The sequence below is a fragment of the Nannospalax galili genome, unplaced genomic scaffold (assembly GCF_000622305.1).
Source record: "Nannospalax galili isolate Female #2095 unplaced genomic scaffold, S.galili_v1.0 scaffold861, whole genome shotgun sequence".
NCBI classification, from domain to species: domain Eukaryota; kingdom Metazoa; phylum Chordata; class Mammalia; order Rodentia; family Spalacidae; genus Nannospalax; species Nannospalax galili.
The window spans coordinates 850,835-872,557 of NW_008345581.1; the positions used below are offsets into that span (position 1 = coordinate 850,835).

At 44.7% G+C, this 21,723-nt stretch overlaps 1 protein-coding gene across 2 annotated transcripts in view; it reads left to right on the top strand.

The window, feature by feature from the left end:
- The first annotated feature begins 2,020 nt into the window (after positions 1–2,020).
- Positions 2,021–21,723, top strand: part of Pccb (propionyl-CoA carboxylase subunit beta) — an 88,898-nt gene continuing 69,195 nt past the window's right edge. The window contains exons 1-5 of one of the 2 annotated variants that reach the window (XM_008841642.3): positions 2,021–2,237; positions 5,391–5,510; positions 6,679–6,747; positions 10,017–10,073; positions 14,340–14,453. In XM_008841642.3, the coding sequence (XP_008839864.1) occupies positions 2,058–2,237; positions 5,391–5,510; positions 6,679–6,747; positions 10,017–10,073; positions 14,340–14,453 (540 nt within the window). In that variant the 5' untranslated portion in view covers positions 2,021–2,057. Of the gene's footprint in view, positions 2,238–2,499; positions 2,895–5,390; positions 5,511–6,678; positions 6,748–10,016; positions 10,074–14,339; positions 14,454–21,723 lie in introns of those variants that run through there. The other variant, XM_029567627.1, reaches the window with a different exon arrangement.

The following is a 21,723-nucleotide window of genomic DNA, read 5'->3' on the forward strand; positions in this document are numbered from 1 at the left end:
CTTTTTTTTCCTTTGGAGACAGGGTCTCCCTGTAGCCCTGGGCTGACCTTGAACTCACAGAGTTCCTGCCTCTGCCTCCTAAGTGCTGGGCTTAAAGGCAGTTGCTTTATCTTAGATTACTCTTTGTTCCTAGAATGCAGTTACCACCTCATATATACTCTAAACACACAGCATTGCTTAAATTCTCTCATTCTACCAAGGCCAACAACCCTTTGTCCCCCTCTCCAGGTTGGTGAGGTCCTTAAAATAGGGATCCCAATACAGGCCTGAGAGTTGCTTCTCTGGAGTCAGACAGATCTAGATAGTCTTTGGCTGGGAGACAACAGGCCTTGGACATTTAGTTTCTGTGTATGTCTAGGAGGACAATTCCTAATCCAAGAAATAAACACAACTAACGATGATAATTCTGAGTACATAGGTGGCTCAAAACTGTTTGGTTAAAAAATTACATTAACATTAAAGCTCAGATCAGAATTTGTACTTTATGAAAGCCCTGGCCATGAGCTGGATCCTGGAAGTGTTAATAATCAACTTTGGCAGTTTTTTTTTTTGTGTGGCTAGGAGTGAGAAATAATGCACCTTGTACTTTGCCTTGAAAACCTGCCTGTTAGCTGGGCAAACAGAGGGACAAGCTGTCAACAGTTCACTTTCAAATCATTGCAGCACTGATTCTTAAGTTTGTGAAGCAGAACTAAAGGCCATTTGCTAAGACAGCGAGCCCACCCCCAATTTCTGATTCAGTAGGTTTGAGATGGAGTCTAAGCATTTAGGAGTCTGTTTCCAACTTCCTCTTTGGTGATGCCAGAGCTGCTGGGTTGACAAGATTCTCCCCTTGACCAAACTTCGGTTAGGCTCTACTAAGCTTCCCTTAAATAGAACTGACCTTGGGTTCCCATGTCCTTCCTTGTAGAGTCTAGCTTTACTGAGAATCCTGCTAATCCTCCATCCTTGATATCTGATCACCCTCAATATCTGATAGGGTTGCACCATCCCCCAACTGATGTCTGAGCACCCTGACTTGCCTTCAGAAAAGCACATGCGAGATAGGTTTAGCTAGAATGCCTTTTATCCCTGGTGCTTCCTCTTAATAATTTTCTATCCATTGAGCCCCCCTCCCCCCAATAGATCTTGTCTCTGTTGTATTCAGAGGTGAGGTCCATCTCTCTCCTCTATTGTAACCTATTGCAGTGGTCCTTACACCTAACACAGTGGTCCTGGAAAAGGTTTGCTTCACTATTCTGCCAAGCGTAATGCACATTTATTTTATCGTTGTGTGTACACATTGTCCATGTGTGAGTATGGCTGCCTACATGTGGAGGTTACAGGATAACTGGGGTGTGTTGGTAGTGATCTTCCATCTTGTTTGAAAACAGGGTCTTTTGCTTACTGCTGTCTATGCCAGGCTACCTGACCAATGAGCTGCTGATCTCTGTCGCACATCTCACCTAGGTGCCCGCGGATTAGAGGGGATCACTTCCTGAGTGTTACTGGGTTCTGGGGATCCCAACTCAGACCCTCCTGCTTGTGTGGCAAGGGTTCTACCCACTGAGCCATCTCCCCAGCTGCCCTTCATTTGTAACCTGGGCCCTTTTAGAGACCCAATCATGTGATATTAGGGCTACAGGATCAATACTTGGCTCACAAAAAGTCTTGAATTTCAGTCTTGGCTCCGTATCAAACCTACCTCTCTGTGCTTCGTGCATCTCATCTGTGAAATATGGATATAAACTACAGCATGGGCAAAATCTGGCACAGCATTCCGTAAAAATTGGTTAAAGCTTACTAATTTACTTATTTTGGGGGAGAAGTGGGCCGACAAAGACTGGGGTCTAGATGGCTACAGAAGGGCAAGGATTAAGTCCCCGTTCTGTTCAGCCAGACACGCGCAGACCTAACGGACAATCCTGTACTTGGCCTATAGGACAAGACCAGGTGCACACACCTCAGGCTTCTAGAAGCTCTCGGTGAGGGCGTCCGGGCCCACAGATTCTGCGCAGGCGCAGACCCACGGTGGCCACGCTTTATGCGCATGCGTGCTCAGGTGCGCTGGTGTGAAAATGGCGGCGGCTCTGCGGGCGGCGGCCGGAGCGAGGCTCAGCGTTCTGGATCGCGGCCTCAGCACCATGGTCCGCCGCCTTTGCCACCAGGCGGCCTCGGTCAACGAGCGAATTGAGAACAAGCGCAGCACCGCGCTGCTGGGGGGAGGCCAGCACCGCATCGATGCGCAGCACAAGCGAGTGAGTCCCGGGGCAGAGCATCCCGCCCCTTCGCCCCGACCTATCACGGCGCGCCTGGCTCGCGGCGCCCGGGGCCTCCCAGCCAATCAGCGGGGCGACTGGAGGGGCGCGGCGAGATCTTTCCCCTGGAGAACCTGTGGCCCAACCTGGGGTGGCGGTGTACCCGGCAGAGCCTCTTCTGTGTGACTGAGGATCGTGGGCTGCCCCCGGGGGCGTGGACCGACCTGGTGGGGCTCCAGCTGCTCAGTACTTAGCAGCTATGAACTTTTGGGAAAGTTAGTCATAGGAATTAACTTATCTTAAACAGAAAATGATATTATTTCTACTGTCCAGGATCTGATTGTCAGTATTAATAAGACAGCGAAACAGTAGGCCCTCAGTAAAAACAGACCTGCGTATTCTTCTCCTAGTGAAAGGTTCTTTTTCCATGGTGGAAACAGGAAAATCGAAGCATGTGGTAGCAGAAGTAACTTGGTCCATGGGGTGAGGTCATCGTGCGGTAAGGAACTTGTGACGCCTCTGCTTGCTGAAGTCAGGTCGGCCCCTGGAGGGTCTCAGCACATATTGACTTGCTGGAAGCAGGAGCAGGTGGTCTTTCTAGATACGTCCAGGCTACTCTGCTGTTTGGCTGGAGTGAGCCGCTGCCTGGGTTTTCAGGTGAGGATCGCAGTTGGCCTTTCTACGTAAATTGGATGGGCCATTTAGCAGCCAAAGAACCTGAGGTTGGGAGAGGTGACCCTAGATGGAAGCCAGACTTGTCCAGTGTGCCTGAATGAGTTAACAGGAAGGTGCAGAAGTGAAACACATGGAAACACTCCATGTGAAGGGAACTACTCAAGTGTGGGGAAGGTGACTGGGCCCAGAGCGTCTGCCTTTTAGGAGGAGCTTTGGACAACCCTTTGCTTTTTCTATAACAAGTGTTGATTCAGATGTTGTAAACCATTTCAAAAAGGCCTGGGCATAAATGCCTCCTAATATTGAGAATGAACTGTAATTTGGTTGAAAGGTTTGAGGTGCCAGGGGTATTCTCTCTTACTCCCTTGGGGTCCTGTGTCTGGTGAGGGACCATTAGATCTTATGGAAAGGCCTGTCACTGCTCCTAAGCACCTTCCCTTGGGACTTGTTATTGAATTCCTTCCAGAAACATTGCCCCACCCCTTTCCACAAAAGTCCTGAGGCTTTTAGATGTAACTTCTCAAGTTTTTATGGTTGTCAGATCTGATTTAGTCAGGAGGCTGACTTCCACTCCTTTTAAACAAGCTTTGGATAATTTCCATAAGATTTGGTAGAAGTGGACCAGAGAGTATGAATACTTTTTAAATCTATAGATATGTAATATGTATGCATGTATGTACATAGAGTTGCCAAATTGCTTTTTCCAAAAGTTAATTTGTTGTATACAACAGTGTTTGTTTAAAGCAACCTCATAGGCTTTGCCTACTTTCCCAAGAAGACAAAATAGCCAATTTGCATGTTTGTTTTGTTGTTTTCTTGGGACAATGGGCCAGAGAATTTAACTAGGGCTGAGGTCCTGGGAGTCTAAGCAATAGAGCCTTTTGGTATATTGAAGACTCTAGCCTCATCTGTAAGAAGCTTTTTTTTTTTTTTCAGACAGGCTCACTATTATAGCCCCAGCAGGCCTAGAACTTGCTATGTAGACCAGGCTGGTCTTGAATGCACAGAGATCCCCCTTGTTCTTCCTCTCAAGTGCTGGAATTAAAAGTATGTGCCATCACACCTGGCAAGAAGCATCTTCTTTTTTAAACAATTTTTTGATTTATTTTTATTTTATGTATGTGACTGTTTTGCCTGAGTGGATGTTAAGTGCACCCATGTCATGCAATGCCCACAGGTGGTCAGAAAGGGATTGGATCCCCTGGAACTGGAGTTCTAGATGGTTGTTTGCCACCATATGGTTGCTGGGACCTGAACCCCAGTCCTCTACAAGAGGAGCCAGTGCTCAACCACTGAGCCATCTCTCAGGCCCAAAGAAGCATCTTTATTTTTCCTTTTATTTTTTGTGACAGGGTCTCATGTAGCTCTTGAACTTACTGTGTAGCCAAGAGGATGATGAATTTCCCATCCTTCTGCTCCACCTGAGCACTGGGATTATAGATCTTCATTACCGTACCCAAGTTTATGTGGTACTGGGGATCAAACCCAGGCTTTTGAGTATGTTAGGCAAGCACACCATCAACTGAATTACATTTTCAGCCATTTTCTTGATTAAAAAAACCCAACTCTCTCCAAACTTAAAAAAATACTTATTTATTTATTTATTTATTTGTGCATGTCTATGATATATGTGGGGGGGGGTGCATGCCACAGTGAGTGTGGAGGCCAGAGGACAACTTCGAGGAGTTGGTTCTCTCATTCCACCTTTACTTGGGTTCCAGGACGGACCTCAGGTTGCTAGGCTTGCATGAGAAGCCCTTTCACCAGCTGAGCCATCTCTCCACCCTGCAGACTCTTCAGCACCATCGGCACCTTCCCCTTTTACTCCGCAGCTCCCTGCTGTGGGGTTCTCTCTGTCAGGTATGGAGTCTCTAAGCAGGACTTGCAATTTAGGATGGTAGAAAGAAGAGAAACCCCATGTGGAGGCTGGAGAACCAGAAGTGCCTATGCGGCAGAGGCTCTCTCAGGAGGGAGGGTTGTGCCTGTGAGGTGTCTGTCTGTAGGCTTCCCCAGACAGAGCCTGGAAAGGTCAGACCTTCACTAAGTCTGCCTTACTTTCCCACCTCCTGCTTCTCTGTTCTTTTTCATTTTTTGGTTTTTTGAGACAGGGTCTCACTATGTAGCCCTGGCTGGCCTACAGCTCACTGTGGAGACCAGGCTGAACTCACAGACATCCACCTGCTTCCTTTCTTCTTTAAAGTTCCCTAGGTTTCTAGTTTCTTGTTTCTGCCTTGTCCTCTTTCCGATTTACCTTTCACAATCAGGTGGTTCCCGAAGCATCCTGTCTACCCTACTTTCTTCACTGAAACAAAGTATGTTGATAAAACCTGTCTGCCTTGGGCAGGACAGGCAGAATGGAGGGTTTTGTATTGGGGTGAAGAGGCAAAACCTGTGTTCTTGGCCCTCCTGCCAGCACCCTTTACCTGCTTATTAACTTTGTCTGCGATGACGTCACCAGCGAACCTTTTTGTGTTGCAGGGAAAGCTAACCGCCAGGGAGCGGATCAGCCTCTTACTGGATCCAGGCAGCTTTGTGGAGAGTGACATGTTTGTGGAACACAGATGTGCTGATTTCGGGATGGCTGCTGATAAGAATAAGGTATCTGTTCTATGGTGATGCAAATACTTTCCAACTGTGGCTTGCTGGCCTTCCCACCAGAGCAATGGTCTCTGTAGCGTCTATCCCAAGTCCCCTGGAGAGGGGCTGATGTGGCCCTCAGCCTCTCCTTCACCTGAAATATGGTGACTGTACTCTCTGCAGTGTGATTTAGGCCCAGTTTCTCAGGATGTAGGTTCAGTTCTTCCTCACATAGAATAACAGATTTGGAAATGAAGATTGTGAGAGTGAATTTAAATGTGTTCTAGTCTAAATGTAAGCTAGTTGCTGCTTCTGATATTCCTTAAGTTTATGTTGTGGGGGTGGTTTTTATTGTTTATTATTTGAGTTTGTATCAGACAGGCTGTCCTTGAACTCTTGATCTGCTTGGCCCCAGCTTCCTGAGTGCTAGAGTCACAGGCCTGCCCCATACACCTGGGGCCTCTGAGATTCCGAGGTCAGCAAAGCCAGAGTGCTTTTCATGGGTCCATAGAGTCCTTTGGATTCACTTTTGACCAGTTTTCCACATTGATACTGTCAGTGACCAAAGATTTCTAAATTTGGCTGGCTCCTATTATGAGCACACTGATTGCTGAATTTCCGTGCCTCTTAGCAATTTGGGGGGCAGGGGTGACTTTGGAGAAGCTTCCTTTATGTATTTATTTTTTGAGGGTCACTATGTAGTCCAGGCTAGCCTTGAACTTGCAGTGGTCTTCCCCTCTTAGCTCTTGCTGGGATTATAGGCATGTACCTGCTATGTTTCCTTACATGTTCTTCTCAGGAGTATGTGGCAGTGGTGACCTAGGTGTTTCTTAGTTATTTTGCCTTTGAAAAAACTTTTGTTTTCTTTATAACTTGTAGTTCTGGAGACCAAACCCAGGAACTGATGTATGCTAAATCAGTGATTCCCACAGGGCTATAACCTCTAAAATTTTGTTTTTAGAAGGAAGATGAACCCTAAGACTACATTGTCCTTCCCTCTTGTTGATGCAGCAGTAACCCCTTGCAGAGCCAGGAAGGTGGGGATGGGATTCTTCCTTGGTCCTTATTCAACTTCCTCAAATTGAACCTTAGGGAATTTAGTATTTTGCTTGTTTTCAACATTAAGGCGTGTCAGAGTTACTAAAAAGTATTTGGAGTTTTTGACCTTTACTTTTCATTTCTCTGATAGTTTCCTGGAGACAGCGTGGTCACTGGACGGGGTCGAATCAATGGAAGATTGGTTTATGTCTTCAGTCAGGTGTGTCGTTACTCCAATAAACTGAGCTTCCCTGCCTGGTACAGGCAGGAACAAAATATGTGAAAGAAAGCAATTTTGGGAAATGTATTCTTGCTTATAGTTTGGGGCAGATGAAGAATTTATTTTCTTGATTTTCATTTTCATATGTAGAGCTATGCTGTTTTCTTAGGAAGGAAGAGTCCTTAGTTTCTTGGGGGAGGAGTGCAGGGCAGTAGGCTTGTAGGAAGTTGTTTGAGGAACAGGTGAGATTCCTTTTTGGCAGTGTTTATTGTGTGTGTGTGTGTGTGTGTGTGTGTGTCTGTGTGTGTCTGTGTGTCTGTGTGTCTGTATCCAGATGCAGCCTAGGTCAAGAGGATTGGCTCTTAGAACCACAGGCTCCTAAGCTTTGGACTTTTATGAAAGTGCTCTAACACATTTTGTAAAGCTGCATCAAGACAGGTCCAGTTTATACACGCTGAGACTTGAAAATCTTGTAGGCAGAATAAAACACCCTACCCCTTGTCTAAATCTTTTTTAAAAATTTATTTATTATCTTTATTTTATGTGTATGAGTATATTGCTTGCATGTATATAAGTGCACCTGTGTCATGCAATGCCCATGGAGGTCAGAAGAGGGTGTCGCATCCCCTGAACTAGAGTTAGGGATGGTTGTTAGCTGTCATGTGGGTGCCAGGAACGGAACCTGGGTCCTCTGTAAGAGCAGCCAATCTCCAAATGCTCCCCGCCCCATTCAAATCTTTTTTGGGGGGTTCTTTTTAGACAGGGTCTCCCTGAAGCCCCAGCTGTCCTGGAACTCACTATAGACCAGGCTGGCCTTGAAATCACAGAGATCCACCTGCCTCTGCCTCCCAAGTGCTGGGATTAAAGGCATGTACCACTATGCCCAGCACCCCCCCATTCAAATCTTAATCTGTAAACTGTAAGAGTGTTACCTGACATGGTAAAGAAGAATTTATGAGAGTATGGCCTGGATTATCCAGGCGGGCCTAGTGTAATCACAGGGGTCCTGAGAAGTAGAAGAGAGAGGTCATCAAGGTGCAGTGTGAGGAGGAACTGACCCACTGTGTCTGCCTTTGAAGGTGGCGGGTTCTGTGAGACAAGGAGTGGGTGCTGTCTCTGTGTAAGCAGCTAGAGAAGGTGAACAGATTGCCCCTAAAGCCTCCTGTGAGGTCCCAGCCCTGTCGACCTTGGTTTTAGTCACTGGAGCCCATGAGAGGGTCCTTCTAAACTACAGAACTGTGAGATAATAAACATCTGTTTGTTTTTTTAAATTTTATTTATTTTGATTTTATGAGTATTTTAAGCCCATGCATTTGTTTGGTTTAAATTTTCTTTTTGACTTATTAATTTTATGTGTACGTGTGTTTTGTCTGCATGTGTGTGTTAGTCATCCATCTTATGCAGTGCCTGTCAAGGCCAGAAAAGGGCATCGGACCCCCTGGAACTGGAGTTATGGACAGCTGTTAGCTGACATGTGGCAGCTTGGAACTGACCCTGGGTCTTCTAGAAGAGCAGACCGGGCTCTTAACTACTATGCCATCTCTCCAGCCCCAAGCCCATGCATTTGTGTTAATTTGTTACAGCAGCAGTAGAAAGTAACAGAGTATTTTGTGTGCTCTTTGCATTTGATGTTCCCCCTCCTGTGGCAGGTGGAAATGTTTATAGAATCCTAAATGTCAGCTGCTTTTACATTCATAAAATTATGTAGCGTGTCTAGGAACCTAAACTGTTTTCTGAATCTGATATTAAAATAGTTTTGTGTGGTTAACTTTAAATTTATTATATTTAGACAGTACTTATTTACTGATTACCTTTGAAATGTTCTAAAACTGTATTATAACTAGGTCTGCTAAATGCTAAACTAGGAAGAATCACATTTGCAGTCTTTTAATTTATAAGGGAGGGGAGAAAATTCATAGAGAAGGGGCATGGAAATGATAGAACAGAGAAAGTTATTATGTTTTCTGGGCATGATGTTTGACTACTTGAAGCCTTTATAGAAATTCACATTCATGGAGTTGATGCTTTTGAGCTCCTCCTCTGCCCCTGGAGTATGTGGGAGCAAGCAGGTGGTAATGAGGAGACAGGGCCCTTGTTCTGAAAATGTTCTTTTATAGGTAGAATGGACAGAGCAGGTGTCTACAGCACAGACATGGTGCAAGAGGTTCCAGGAAAATGCACAAGGCAGAACATTTCCAGTTTTGAGAAAGGGATTAGGGAAGATGGGACATTTGAAAGAGGCCTGAAGGACACTGAATTTAGCTTTTTTTGTCTTTTTGTTACAGGGTCTCCTGTAGCCCCAGCTTGCCTGGAACTCACTATATAGACCAGGCTGGCCTCAATCTCACAGAGATCCTCCTGCCTCTGCCCCCCAAGCGCTGAGATTAAAGGCATGCGCCACCACACCCGGCTATAAAGCAGCATTTTTGTTGTCATCTCAGGATTCTAGCACAGGTGGTTTTTCTGGGGTGTTCCTTTATTTCCAGAAAAATATCCTTGTTCCCCTGCTTGATTATTGGCTGATGGCACGTTCTACGGGGAGGAGAGGTGGGAAGAGCCAGGAAAGCTCCTTTAGTATTCAGGCTTCCAACCTCACCATTTGTCCAGCCTTATCTTTGCCTTCTTTTAGGCCAGTGATTGTGAGCCCAGGTGTCTCATTCGCTTCTTTGGACGAGTACACTTTCCCCTCTCAAGGTGAAGGACAAATCCTCTGAGGTCTTCTAACACAGACTTATTCCTGTTTTAGCCCCCACATCACCCCCAACTTTCCTTGGTTCTTGGGTGGTTCCGCCCCTTGGCTGCCCTCTTTGCAGGTGTGGGCTACTGTCTTCTCCCTCCCAGTCAGGTGGTTTACCTGTGCTTTCAGTTACCCTCAACTGTTTGGTTTTCATTGCCCTGTAGTGTGAAGGTAATGGAAGTTCTGAACTCCAGGCATGGGAGGGCTCTGGTTCCCTTTTATCTCCTCCTGTCAGAAGCCACAGATACTGCCTGGAAATGGAAATGGAGCGTTAATCCTGCGTTATTTCCTCAGAACTCTGAGGCACTTTTGTAGAGCAAAGACTAAGTCCTTTGCTCTTGTTCCGACATCAAATCCCTTTGAGATATTTTATTCACTATTTTGCACAATATCTACGAATTAAGAGTTTCCCCATGTTTTTCAGCCTCAGAAATGCCTTTTAAAATGTTTTGAGCTTTTAATTTCTTCCTTCTGGGTCTTCATCTCTGGCCAGTCATATTTTACTCACTGGTTTAATTGTGTTTCTTTTCAGGATTTTACAGTTTTTGGAGGCAGTCTGTCTGGAGCACATGCCCAAAAGATTTGCAAAGTGAGTGTTTAATGTTGAAATAAACCAAATACTTTCATTAGCTGTGTCATACAAGTTGAGTATTTTGGGGGTAATAAATTGAGCTGGGTAAGAGGTATAGCAGATTTGTGCAAGCTGTGGTACCAACCAGAACGGATTCTTAACATACTGCTTCCAATATTCTTTTAGATTTGTTTATTTTTATTTTATGTGTATGAGTGTTATGCCTGCATTTATATAAGTGCACCTGTGTTGTATAGTACCTGCAGAGGACAGAAGAGAGTATCAGATCCCCCTGGAACTGGAGTTATAAGTGGTTGTTAGCCATCACGTGGTCTCTGGGAATCAAACTCAGGTTTTCTGCAGGAGCAGCCAGTGATCTTAACCACTGAGCCATCTCTCCATCCCCACGTTCAATATTTCTGTGCTATCTCCTTGACTCTGGTGAAGCCTATACCTTCACTTTCTTTTTCCTTTCCTTCTCTTCCCTCCCTGCCTTCCTTTCTTTTTTCTCTTTCTTTCCCTTCTTTCTTCACTCTCTCTTTCTCTTTCTCTCTCTCTCTCTCTCTCTCTCTCTCTCTCTCTCCTGTAGCCCCAGCTTGTCTGGAACTCACTATATATAGACCTGACTGGCCTCAATCTCAGTCATAGGGATCTGCCCCACCCCCCCATGCTAGAATTAAAGGCATGTGCTACCACCCACCCCCACCCCCGGCCCTTTCTTTCTTTCTAAAATTTGTTTTCATTTTTCAATTGTGTATGTCTGTATCTCTTTGTGGGTATGTGTACAGGTGCCCTCATAGGCCAAAACACTAGATTCCCCTGGAGCTGGACTTACAGGCACTTGTTGTGAGCTGCCTGATGTGAGAACTGGGTCCTTGCTTAATGGCTGAGCCATCTCTCCACCTTTTTTCTTTTTGTAGCCTACACTAAGACTCCTGGTGCTTCTGCCTTAGCCTGCCAAGTGCTGGAATTGCATGTGTGTACAACTACTCCTGGTAACTCTCACTTTTCTTCATGCATAAAATAACACATAAGAGTACAAAGGATTGAGGACTGAAAAGATGGCTGAGTGGATAAGAGCATTTGCTATGAAAACAAGAGGATCTGGCTAGGCGCAGTGGCATATATGCCTTTAGTCCCAGCACTTGGGAGGCAGAGGCAGATGGATCTCTGTGAGTTCAAGGCCAGTCTGGTCTACAGGAAGACTCTGTCTCAAAAAGACCGAAAAAAAAACAAAAACAAAAAAACAACCCCAAAACAAGAGGATCTGAGTTCAAATCCCCAGCACTCATATAAAAGCCAGGCATGGTCACATGTGTCTGGGACAGAGACAGGTGGATCTTAGAACCTTGCTGACTGGCCAGTCTGACCTATACCATGTGAATTTCTTGTTCAGTGAGAGACCCTGTCTTAAAAAATAAAGTTGAGCGTGATAGAGGAAGACACCTCTGGCTTCTAGCAGTAAGGGTTGAAAGCATATTTGTAGGTCGGGTATGGTGGCACTCATCTTTAATCCCAGCCCTCTGAAAGAAGAGGCAGGCAGATCACTGTAAGTTCAAGGCCAGCCAGAGTGAGTTTCATGCCAGCCAGTGTTACATAGTGAGACCTTGTTTCCAAAAAAAAAAAAAAAAAAAAACCAAAAGTAAACAAAAATCATAATACATGTACTTATTAATGCATTAAACAATGAGATTTAGTAGTGAATCTGAGCAGGCACAAGTGAAAATACATCTTGACCATGTTTTCCCTGCATGTGTGTAGATGTACCACATGTGTGCAATGCCTGAGGAGTATTGGATTCTCCTGGAATTGGAGTAATAGACAGTTGTTAGCCACCATGTGGGTGCTGGGAACTGAACCTGGTCTTCTGCAAGAGCTCTCAGTGCTCTTAACAGCTGAGCTGTCTCTCCAGCCTCCAGATCTTGGCCACTTTAATGTGATAAATACTGTCTGGTTTCTACTAGTGGCAAAGGTACAGGTTATTTCTAATGCTACTGAGGTTTGTTGCCTATGTCATAAATGAGGGAACTGCTAAAGATCTGCTAGAATTAGGTTAAAGTATAAATTTTTTCCAGTGCAAGTTCATAGACTCATGTATCTGTTCACAGTTACCTTTGAGATTCTGAAGACCCTAAGTAAAGAATTTCAGGATTAGTTGGAGAGTCCAGGTGCTAAAATGTAAAGAGCAGTGCAAAGATTGCATGGCATTATTTTAAAAACACTCTAGAGGACTGTGGTTATAGCTCTGTGGTGGAGTGCTTGCCCAACGTGGAAGGCCTTGGATTCAGTACAAAACATACAGAAACAAAACCCCAACCAAACAACAACTACAAATCCATCAAAACAAAACCCTGCTAGGTTGAGGCGCACTGGGAACAGTATAGATATACTTCATGTTTGGAGAATTTTGGAAGATTGAACTGACCATTAGTAGGTGGGCAGCGTTTCCCCATAATGGAGCGCCTGGATTCTAGACACATCCTGTCATGTATTACTCCCGAGACACTGGATCAATCATCTTTAAACCCTCTCAATCTTCCTTTTTCTTGCTTCTGTTATAATGCTTAAATGAGGTAGTGGAAGTAAATGTGCTTTGCAAACTGTCTATGGCTGTAGGGATGCTGCACGTTACGCCGTCATAGCTTTTGACACATGAGGAAAACTGTCACAGTAGAAGTAAAAGCAGGCCTGGACTTGGCCTCAGGTTAATAGATGGGTCAGTCTGTGCTTTCACAAAAATGCTACTTTGCTATTCTGTCTGCCATTAGTTCTTTCGTAGAAGTACTGGCAATAAAACTGGCCACTGAAAATAATCATAGGCTGGGCCTGTGGCCCTGGAAGTGGTTGAGCACTTATCCTTTGCTAAAGGCAAAATGCTGTGGATCCTGGGTGTTCAGGGCTTCTATCAGCCTGGTCCTGGGGGCTGGCCGTGGCAGAGGCAGGCGGATCTCTGTGAGCTCAAGGCCAGCCCGGTCTACATAGTAAGTTCCAGGACAGCTGGGGCTACAGGGAGACCCTGTCTCAAAAAGACAAAAAAAAAAGAAAATACCTGGTCCTTTTTCTTCCTTAAAGGTGTCCTGGCATTGTGAGAATTGAAATCAGCATTACTGCTTCCTGTTTGGAAAAGTACAATGGAAAATATTTTCCAGAAAATAATGTGCTTTATTTTATTTTATTTTATTTTGAGACAGGGTATCACTGTGTAGCCCTGGCTAACCTGGAACTCACTATGTAGATCAGGCTGGCCTCTGCCTCTGGAGTGCTGGGATTAAAGGCGAGCACAGCCACACCCTGCTATTTTATTTTTTTAAACTGTGTGTTCATGCGTGTGCGTGTCAGAGAACAACTTCCAGGGGTTCATTCTCTTGTGGATCTTTCCTTCCATAGTGGGTTCTGGGGATCAAATTCTGGTCTCACCGTTTGGTGTTTCTGTAACCCACCTGTGGCAGGAAGGAATATATTCTAGAGACATTTGGGCTCCCCTCTTTGGCCATCAGACTATTGAAGAATGACCCAAGGAATTAGAATTTCCCTGGGAATCTGCTGTGAGAGGAAAAAGCTGGAGCCCTGGGGGGCAGCCTGCAGAGAAACTTGTCTCCTGGAGAAAGATTTACAACTGGTTAGATGATCTTTCTGGAGAGACTTGCCTCACCAACAATACTTGGAGCTGAGGCCATGGTGGATACCTGGCCACACCTTGCTTGATTTCTTAGTTTTATGTGTATATCTTGCTTTCTATTTAATTCCTACCCTCATGTCAGAACCTCTGAGGCTGGAATTGGGGAAGTTCCTGGTTCTCTTTGTTCCTCTTCCGAATGTAGCCACATTGACTAAATCTCCTTTAATTGGTTTATTGAGAACTGGTAGGGTTGCTAGAGAGACCTCTCAGTGGTTATGGGTACTTGATGCTCTTGCAGAGGGCCCAGGTTCAATTTCCAACACCCTCATGGCTAACAATGGTCTGTAACTCCATTTCCAGGAAGTTCAATGTCCTTTTCTGACCTCTGTGGGCATTGCATTCATGACTGCACTTACATATATGTAGGCAAAAAACATACACAATAAACAATTAAAACAATAAAAATACATGCATGAAGACAGAGAGAGAGAAAGGCAAACAGGTGGCTGAATGGCTGAACCTGGCTTGTTGGGGCACAAACTGTGGCCCCAAAGTCTGGTAACACATTCACCCACAGAGCCATCTCCCTGGTCCAGCAAGGTTTTATTAGTACTGTTCTTGGTAACCAGAGTAAATGTCTCACGGGATTTTCTCTTCCCTTTTAGATCATGGACCAGGCTTTAACAGTGGGGGCTCCGGTGATTGGGCTGAATGACTCTGGAGGTGCTCGCATCCAGGAGGGAGTGGAGTCCTTGGCTGGCTATGCGGACATCTTCCTGGTGAGAAACTTTGTCAATATCTGTTGCAGGTGTCCTAGGGCCCTCCGGGCAGGGTAGAGTCGACTCAGAATCACGACACAGACTCCGGGAGTCAGGTGAGAAGCAGGCAGTGCGAGCAGCTGCAGATATATGGGGCTCCCTTATATCCCCCCCTCCCAGTGTCCCATTGGTCCATTGATAGGTCGTGTTTGTTCCTCATTGGCTCTCTGTATCAGGCCATTTTTGCATCAGCCTTCTCTGTCTTTTGGCAGAACACAGGTTTGCCTCAGCGGGATGTTTTTGGTGCGTTTGCAGCATGCATGCGCTGGTTGTTCAGGCCGCACTTCCTCCTACAAATGTTGGGTCTGTCCTCTGCCCTGTTGGGCCTGTGCCATGGGGCCTTACTTTGTCACTGTGGGTGGAAAGAGGGGTGGAGGAGGGCCCCGAGGAGTGGGGAGGCTCCCAAGTGCTGAGATTAAAGGCACCACACCTGGCTGACCTTGTTTTTTTTTTTTTTTGTCTTTTTGAGACAGGGTCTCCCTGTAGCCCCAGCTGTCCTGGAACTCATGATGTAGACCAGGCTGGCCTCAAACTCACAAAGATCTGCCTGCCTCTGCCTCCCAAGTGCTGGGATTGCAGGCGTGTGCCACCATGCCCAGCGACCTTGTCTTTTTAAACTTTTTTTCAAAGAGAGAGAGAGAGAGGAGAGAGAGAGAGAGAGAGAGAGAGAGAGAGAGAGAATAAGGAATGTTAAAATGAGCTGGTTTGCTGTAATCAGGATTTTTTTTTAAAGTACAGTGTTCTTTTTATTTTTCACTTAAAAATATTACAGGACCATTATGCAGAGTTTAAACAGTATTGCAAAGAAGAAAGAAATCACTCCAAATTCCATCATCAGACACTTGGTTAACGTCATTTCAGATATGTGTGCTATTTTAAACATGAGATGTATTGTGAGAGACACAGTAAGACACTAGGATGTGGGAGGAGAGATACTGCGAGACATACGGCGATATTTCAGAGAGGAGACAGGAGACACACTGTTTCTAGGCAGTTCCCAGCTATTCCCATCCTCTGGCCTTCAGAATTCTAAATGATACAGGAATATCAAGGTGTCTTTGAGAGCACAGAGCCTTTCTTGGCTCTGTTGTACATAGCTTGAGAGGCTAGGGTTCCGGAAACCCAACGGCCCCCAAAGCCACCTCAAGCCAGAGGCTTTCAGGTTCTTGTTGGGCAAATTTGAAGAATGAAATTCATGGACCACAGAGGATGAATTTTAGAAAGGAGTATTTTATTATAGGAAGCTTAGGAGAGAGAAGCAGAACTCCTGTGCAGCAGGAGGGGCCCTGGGAATGGGAGTCCACTGCCTCTTATTACTCAGGTGTTAATAAGGATTTAGTGGAGGGAGGAGGGGAGAGGGAGATGCGCTGGTCAGTCTAGTTCTCATTCCATGTGTCCAGGTCCCTCGAGGTCCTGGTCACGTCCTCAGCATGTCTTCCAAGAACAGGGTATTACGCCAGGAAAAGGAGAGATGTGGAGAAAACCAGACCCCCTTACTGGCATCGCCAGCCTCTAGCTCTGGTGCAATCAGAGACATCTTTGGATGGATAGTTCTGGCATCTGTAGCCTCAGGTAGGGACAAGTTTACTGGCCGGTCCAAGGGAATTTCCAGCTCTCAGCCAAGAAAGAAACTGGTCATTTTTCTTTTGGGGTCTTTAAACTGTCTAGCCAATTTCTAATTCTTGGTCTTATCCCAAGCATTGTCCCTGGTCAGTGCCCTTGTGTAAGATACTCTATAAATCGTCAGAGTACTTACATTACTTGCAAAACCTTCTACTTTTGTATCTCCTTACACATGCTAATAATCTTTAGACTTGAGTTCCCAGGCTCACCCACTGGGGGAGCACTAGTTCCACAGTGGTTTCATGTGAACAGTTGAAGCCTGGAATGTCTGCTTTGGCCCCTGGTTTGAAGTCATTCTTCTGTTGCACAGAAAGAGTCCCTCAGAAAAGTGGCAGAAAACCCGTATTTCAGAGCCTGACAGGATTTTAGAATATCATCCATACATCTTTGCTATTTTGGGCTACTGGAGTTGGGCTGTTTTTTTTGTTGTTGTTGTTTGGGATGTCACCAAGATCCACGTATCTCTGCCTCTTGCGTGCTGGGATTAAAGTTGTGCTCTACCATGCCTGGCTTAACTTTTTTTTGTTTGTTTTTTTGTTTGTTTGTTTGTTTGTTTGGTTTTTGGTCTTTTTGAGACAGCAGCAGCTGGTCTGGAACTCACTATGTAAACCAGGCTGACCTTGAACTCACAGAGATCCACCTGCTTCTGCCTCCTGAGCTCTGGGATTAAAAGCGTGGCCTCCATGGAACATTTGAAAAAATATTTTATTTATTATTCTTATTTTATGTGTATGAGTGTATTGCCTGCATGTGTGTAAATGCACCTGTGTTGTGCAATGCCCATGGAGGTTAGAAAGCATTGGCTCCCCTGGAAATGGAGTTAGAGGTGGTTGTTAGCCACCAGGTGGGTGCTGGGGATTGAACCCAGGTCCTTTGCAAGAATAGTCAGTGTTCTTAACCGCTAAGCCATCTCTCTAGCCTGGAACTTTTTTTTTTAACCTTTTATTTTTAATCTTTTTAATGTCCTCATGTCAAAAGAGGGGCTGAAGGATTGTAAGGGTCAGAGGTAGTGGATGATCACAAGGAAACATAGTTTTCCAGACAGCTGATGAGTTACTCATACAAACTCTCATCAGTGGTGATAGCATGCACAAGTTCCATGCAAGCTCAAACCAGACAAAATCCCAGCATAGACATGAAGAAGTGGGTAAGAATCCCCAACACTGCCTAAGGAACTTTTGGCAATTGGTGGCTGTTAAGAGGGACAGAGACAGTGTCTTATAGGAATGGGATTCTTGGTAGGTTAACCAGGCTCCCGTGAATGGACCCGTACTGAAGGACATTTGGGATGCAAAGTAGACTCTATAGATTGTATTTTATATATAGTATCATATTTTATACAGATATAGTAAAGTAAATGGAGCAGGGTCAGTAAGGGGAGATGTGGATAGGGGAGGGGATCTAAATACCATCAAATTATATTGCATGAAAATTACAAAAATTCAATAAAAAGTTTTTTTTAAAAAGTGAAAGTCCCAACATGAGTAAGTTGTCTTTTTAGAACCAATTTAACAGTTTCTTATCTTAGGAGGAGATATATTTTGTTTTCAGTTTTGTGTCTCTGTGTGTATGCCACATGTGTGTGGGTGCCTGTGGAGACCAGAAGAGGGCATCAGATCCCCTGGCGCTGGAGTTAATAGGCAGTTGTGAGCCACTTGATGTGGGTCCTGGGAACCAAACTTGGCTCCTCTATAAGAGCAGCAAATGCTTTTAACCACTAAGCCATCTCCACAATTTTTTTTACATTTATATGTGTTCATGTGTATATGTGCATGTGTGGGGAGGTATATATGTGGGTGCTCATGTGCTATACTGCTTGCGTGGAAGTCAGAGGACAACTTCCAGGAGTTCTTCCTTTCCACCATGTTGGTCCTGGGAATAAAACTCAGGTCACCAGACTTGGCAACAAGTATCTTTACCCACTGTGCCATCTTTCTGCCCTTTCCAATTTTTATTTATGTTTTTATTTTTATTTTTAAATTTTTTATTTTTTATTTTATGTATATGAGTGTATTGCCTGCATGTATGTAAGTATGTGCGTTGTGCAATGCCCATGAAGGTCAGAAGAGGATATTGGATTTCCCCTGGAACTGGAGTTACAGACGGCTGTTAGCTGCCATGTGGGTGCTGGGAATCGAACCTAAGTCATCTGCAAGAGCAGTCAGTACTCTTAACTGCTGAGCCATCTTTCCAGCCCTTATTTTTTAAAAAATATTATTTATTATTTGTATTTTATATGTATGAGTGTATTGCCTGCATGTATGTAAGTGCACCTGTGTTGTGCAAATACCTGCAGAGGACAGAAGAGGCCTTCGGATCCCCTGGAACTGGAGTTATGGACAGTTAGCTGCCATGTGGGTGCTGGGATTTGAATCTGGGTCTTCTGCCAGAGCAGTGTTCTTAACCACTGAGCCATCTCTCCAGCCCAGCTTTTTTTTTTCTTTTTAAAAGACAAATCTTTCTATGTAGCTCATTTGCCTGGAACTTGAGCTCCTCCTCCTAGGATTACAGGTGTGTGTCACCGTGCCCAGCTATAGCCCTTTTTTATATTTAGTTGACTTGGGCCATTTTTATTCACTTTGTTGCCATATTTAAAGCGCCCTTTTCAGTAGTTATTTGGGGAATTATAATTGACACTCGAACTAGATGTAATGAAAGGAAGTCAGCATGAATGAGCAGTGTGTAGACAGGCTGCTTCTGTACCTGTCCATCTTGATGTTGACGTTGTAGCTCACATCTTCGTGCATGATGTTCACATTGAAAGACTTGCAGTTGGTTTTCTGCATCTGCCTTTTAAGTCCGATAGGAGTACCAGGCTACACGGGAATACAGCCTAAGAAGTATGTTTAGCATTGTTCTTTAGTTTTTCAGGGTTTCATGTTACCTGTCTTGTGTCATTTTATTTCAGACTAAAGGATTACCTCGTAGCATTTCCTGCATGACAGCTCAGCTGCAAATGGACCCTCAGCTTTTGCCTTGGGAAATGTCTTATTTTTCCTTCCTTCTTGAAGGCTGGCTTTAAAATTCTTGGCTGACAGGCTTTTCTTCAGGTTCTTTATCTCACTGCCTTTTGGCCTTGGCAGTTCATTGAAGTTTCCTTCTGTGTGACAACTGCTGCTGTCTGACTGCTTTCAATTTTCTTCCTGTGTTTGAGGTGGCATAGTTTGGCCGTGTGTCTCAATCCGGGTGTCTTTGAGTTAATCCTCCTTAGTTCATTGAGCTTGTCAGATGTGAATATTTATGTCTTCCATCACATTTGGGAAGTTGTTGCTTACTGTATTTGAGCCAACTCCCTCTTCTGGGAATCCCAGGGTATGGATGTTAGTGTTTGATGGCTTTCTACACGTCTCTCAGGCTTTCTCTATTCTGTTCCTCAACATGAACAACTACAGTAGTTTCATCTTCAACTTCCCAGGTCCTTTATTTTCTGTGCTCAAATCTGCTATAGAACCTTCTAGTCAAAGTTTCACTTCATTTATACTCCCCCAGTTTCTGCTTGTTCATTTTTATAATTTCTATTCCTGGTGTTCTCATTTTGTTCAGACATTATCCTGGTTTCTTAAAAAGTATCTTATTATGCCGGGCGTGGTGGCGCACGCCTTTAATCCCAGCACTTGGGAGGCAGAGGCAGGCGGATCTCTGTGAGTTCAAGGCCAGCCTGGTCTACATAGTGAGTTCTAGGACAGCTGGGGCTACAGGGAGACCCAAGTATCTTATTTTAAATTATGTTTATATGTGTGTCTGGGTATGGGTATGTGCATGTGAGAACAGGTACCTATGGAGGCAAGAAGAGGGTGTCCATCAGATCCCCTGGACCTGGAATTAGAGGCCGCTGTGAGCTATTTGATATGGGTGCCTGGAACTGAATTCAGATCTGTGGAATAGCAGTGTCCATTCTTTTTTTTTTTAATTATTTATTTAATAACCACACAATCAGAAGAAGCATTTCATTACAACAGCATTGACACATTTAATAACAATTTCCAGAGCTAAGATGCATCTCCTTCAAAATAGTTTTGCTTTTTGTAGCGTGAAGAAAGAAAAGGAAGTGTTTGTTTGGGGCCTGTTGACCCTCTTGGATTCACCGCCACCTTGGGTTCCTCGTCCCTTTTTCAAAGAAGGTTATAACTACCTGGCCAACCACGGAGTGTTTGCTGGGATCTGCGACCTTATGCCCGGAGGCAGTGGTGGGCTGCAGGGAGAGGCCCTGGACAGGCAGGCACACTTTGGGTGAGGATGGAGACTTTCTGCTTTTTGCAGCCACCAGTTGGGTGAACTGTGAAGGTCAGAGAAGCTGTGAGGCTACATAAACAAAGCAGGGCCAGGAGCTCAGGCCATGTTTTTTTGTTGTTTTTTTAATTTAAAAAATTATTTATTTATTTTTACACCCACTTCCCAGGTAGCACCCTCCCATAGCCTCCCTCCCCCCACTAGAGCCCTTATACTCTGATATCCCTGCTACTGTCTGCTGTGTTGTAGACACCCCCAGCCATTCTCCATACTTGCCCTTCTGGTGAATCTAGTCAGCCTGTCTAGAAGCCTTTGTTTCAGGAGAGTCAGCCGTTCCACATCTAGCAGCAATCAGTTGTCAATATTCCTTTAGATAAGATTGGGGTCTGCTGTTCATTTTCCCAGTTCTATGCTGGGTTACTATCTGGGAATCCCTTTGGCCTCCCTGGCCAACAACTCAAAAGAAGGTATCGCCTGTCTGGCATTGTTGCTTGTTATGTAACCTTTAGCTACACATATGGACTCTTATGAAGTTACGTTGGTCCATTTAATCCTTGGTTATATGTTCCTTTTGGGTGTTTAAGGCCATAGAGTTGGTCCAGATAAACCATTTTTTTTTTTTTTCCTTTTAAGGCGATCTTGTGGGGTCTCCTCGGCCTCTTTGGTCAAGAGGACAGGTGACCCACCACAATTACAGGACACTTTGGGAGATGCTCATAATCCCCTGGAACTAGTCGACCTAGGAGGGCAAGGAGCAAAAACTGTCCCTCTGACCAAATTAGTAGAGGCCTCAAAGTATGTTTGTTAAACATCCAAGAAGGTTAGTTCTAGCAGTCTGGTACTTTTAATTATTGTGTGCCATGTAGATAAATCTTGGGCAAAGACCAGTTGTTCTCAGATAAACCTTACGTAGACATATATTTCTTTATCTGCTATGGTATAATTTTCAGTAGGGTATAGGAGTAATATGGTTCCCTCTGGTTTTCAAAACTAGATAGGCATTGTTTATCTCTCGCATTGTCTCACCCCTCCATCATAGTTTTCCCACTTATGGTGCCCCCATTTCCCCCCTTTCTCCCTTACTAACACCCTTCTCCTATGGTCCTACCGGTCTTGAGCTCCTTCTTTCCCGTTATCCCCTAGGTTCCTTGTATACCCTTCCCTCCCCCCTCCCTTAAACTAACCCAATTTTTATCCATATCTCCCTTATTAAGGCCTGTTTCCTACTGTTCTTCTCTTTCAGGTTATTTCTTTTCCTTTACCTCCCTGTTTCCTTTCCATTACCCTGGTTCCTGTAGTTATGTCTGGTTGCACACTTATTTATCAGAGTCTGGTGTTAGGATCCACATATGAGGGAGAACATATGTCAATTATATAT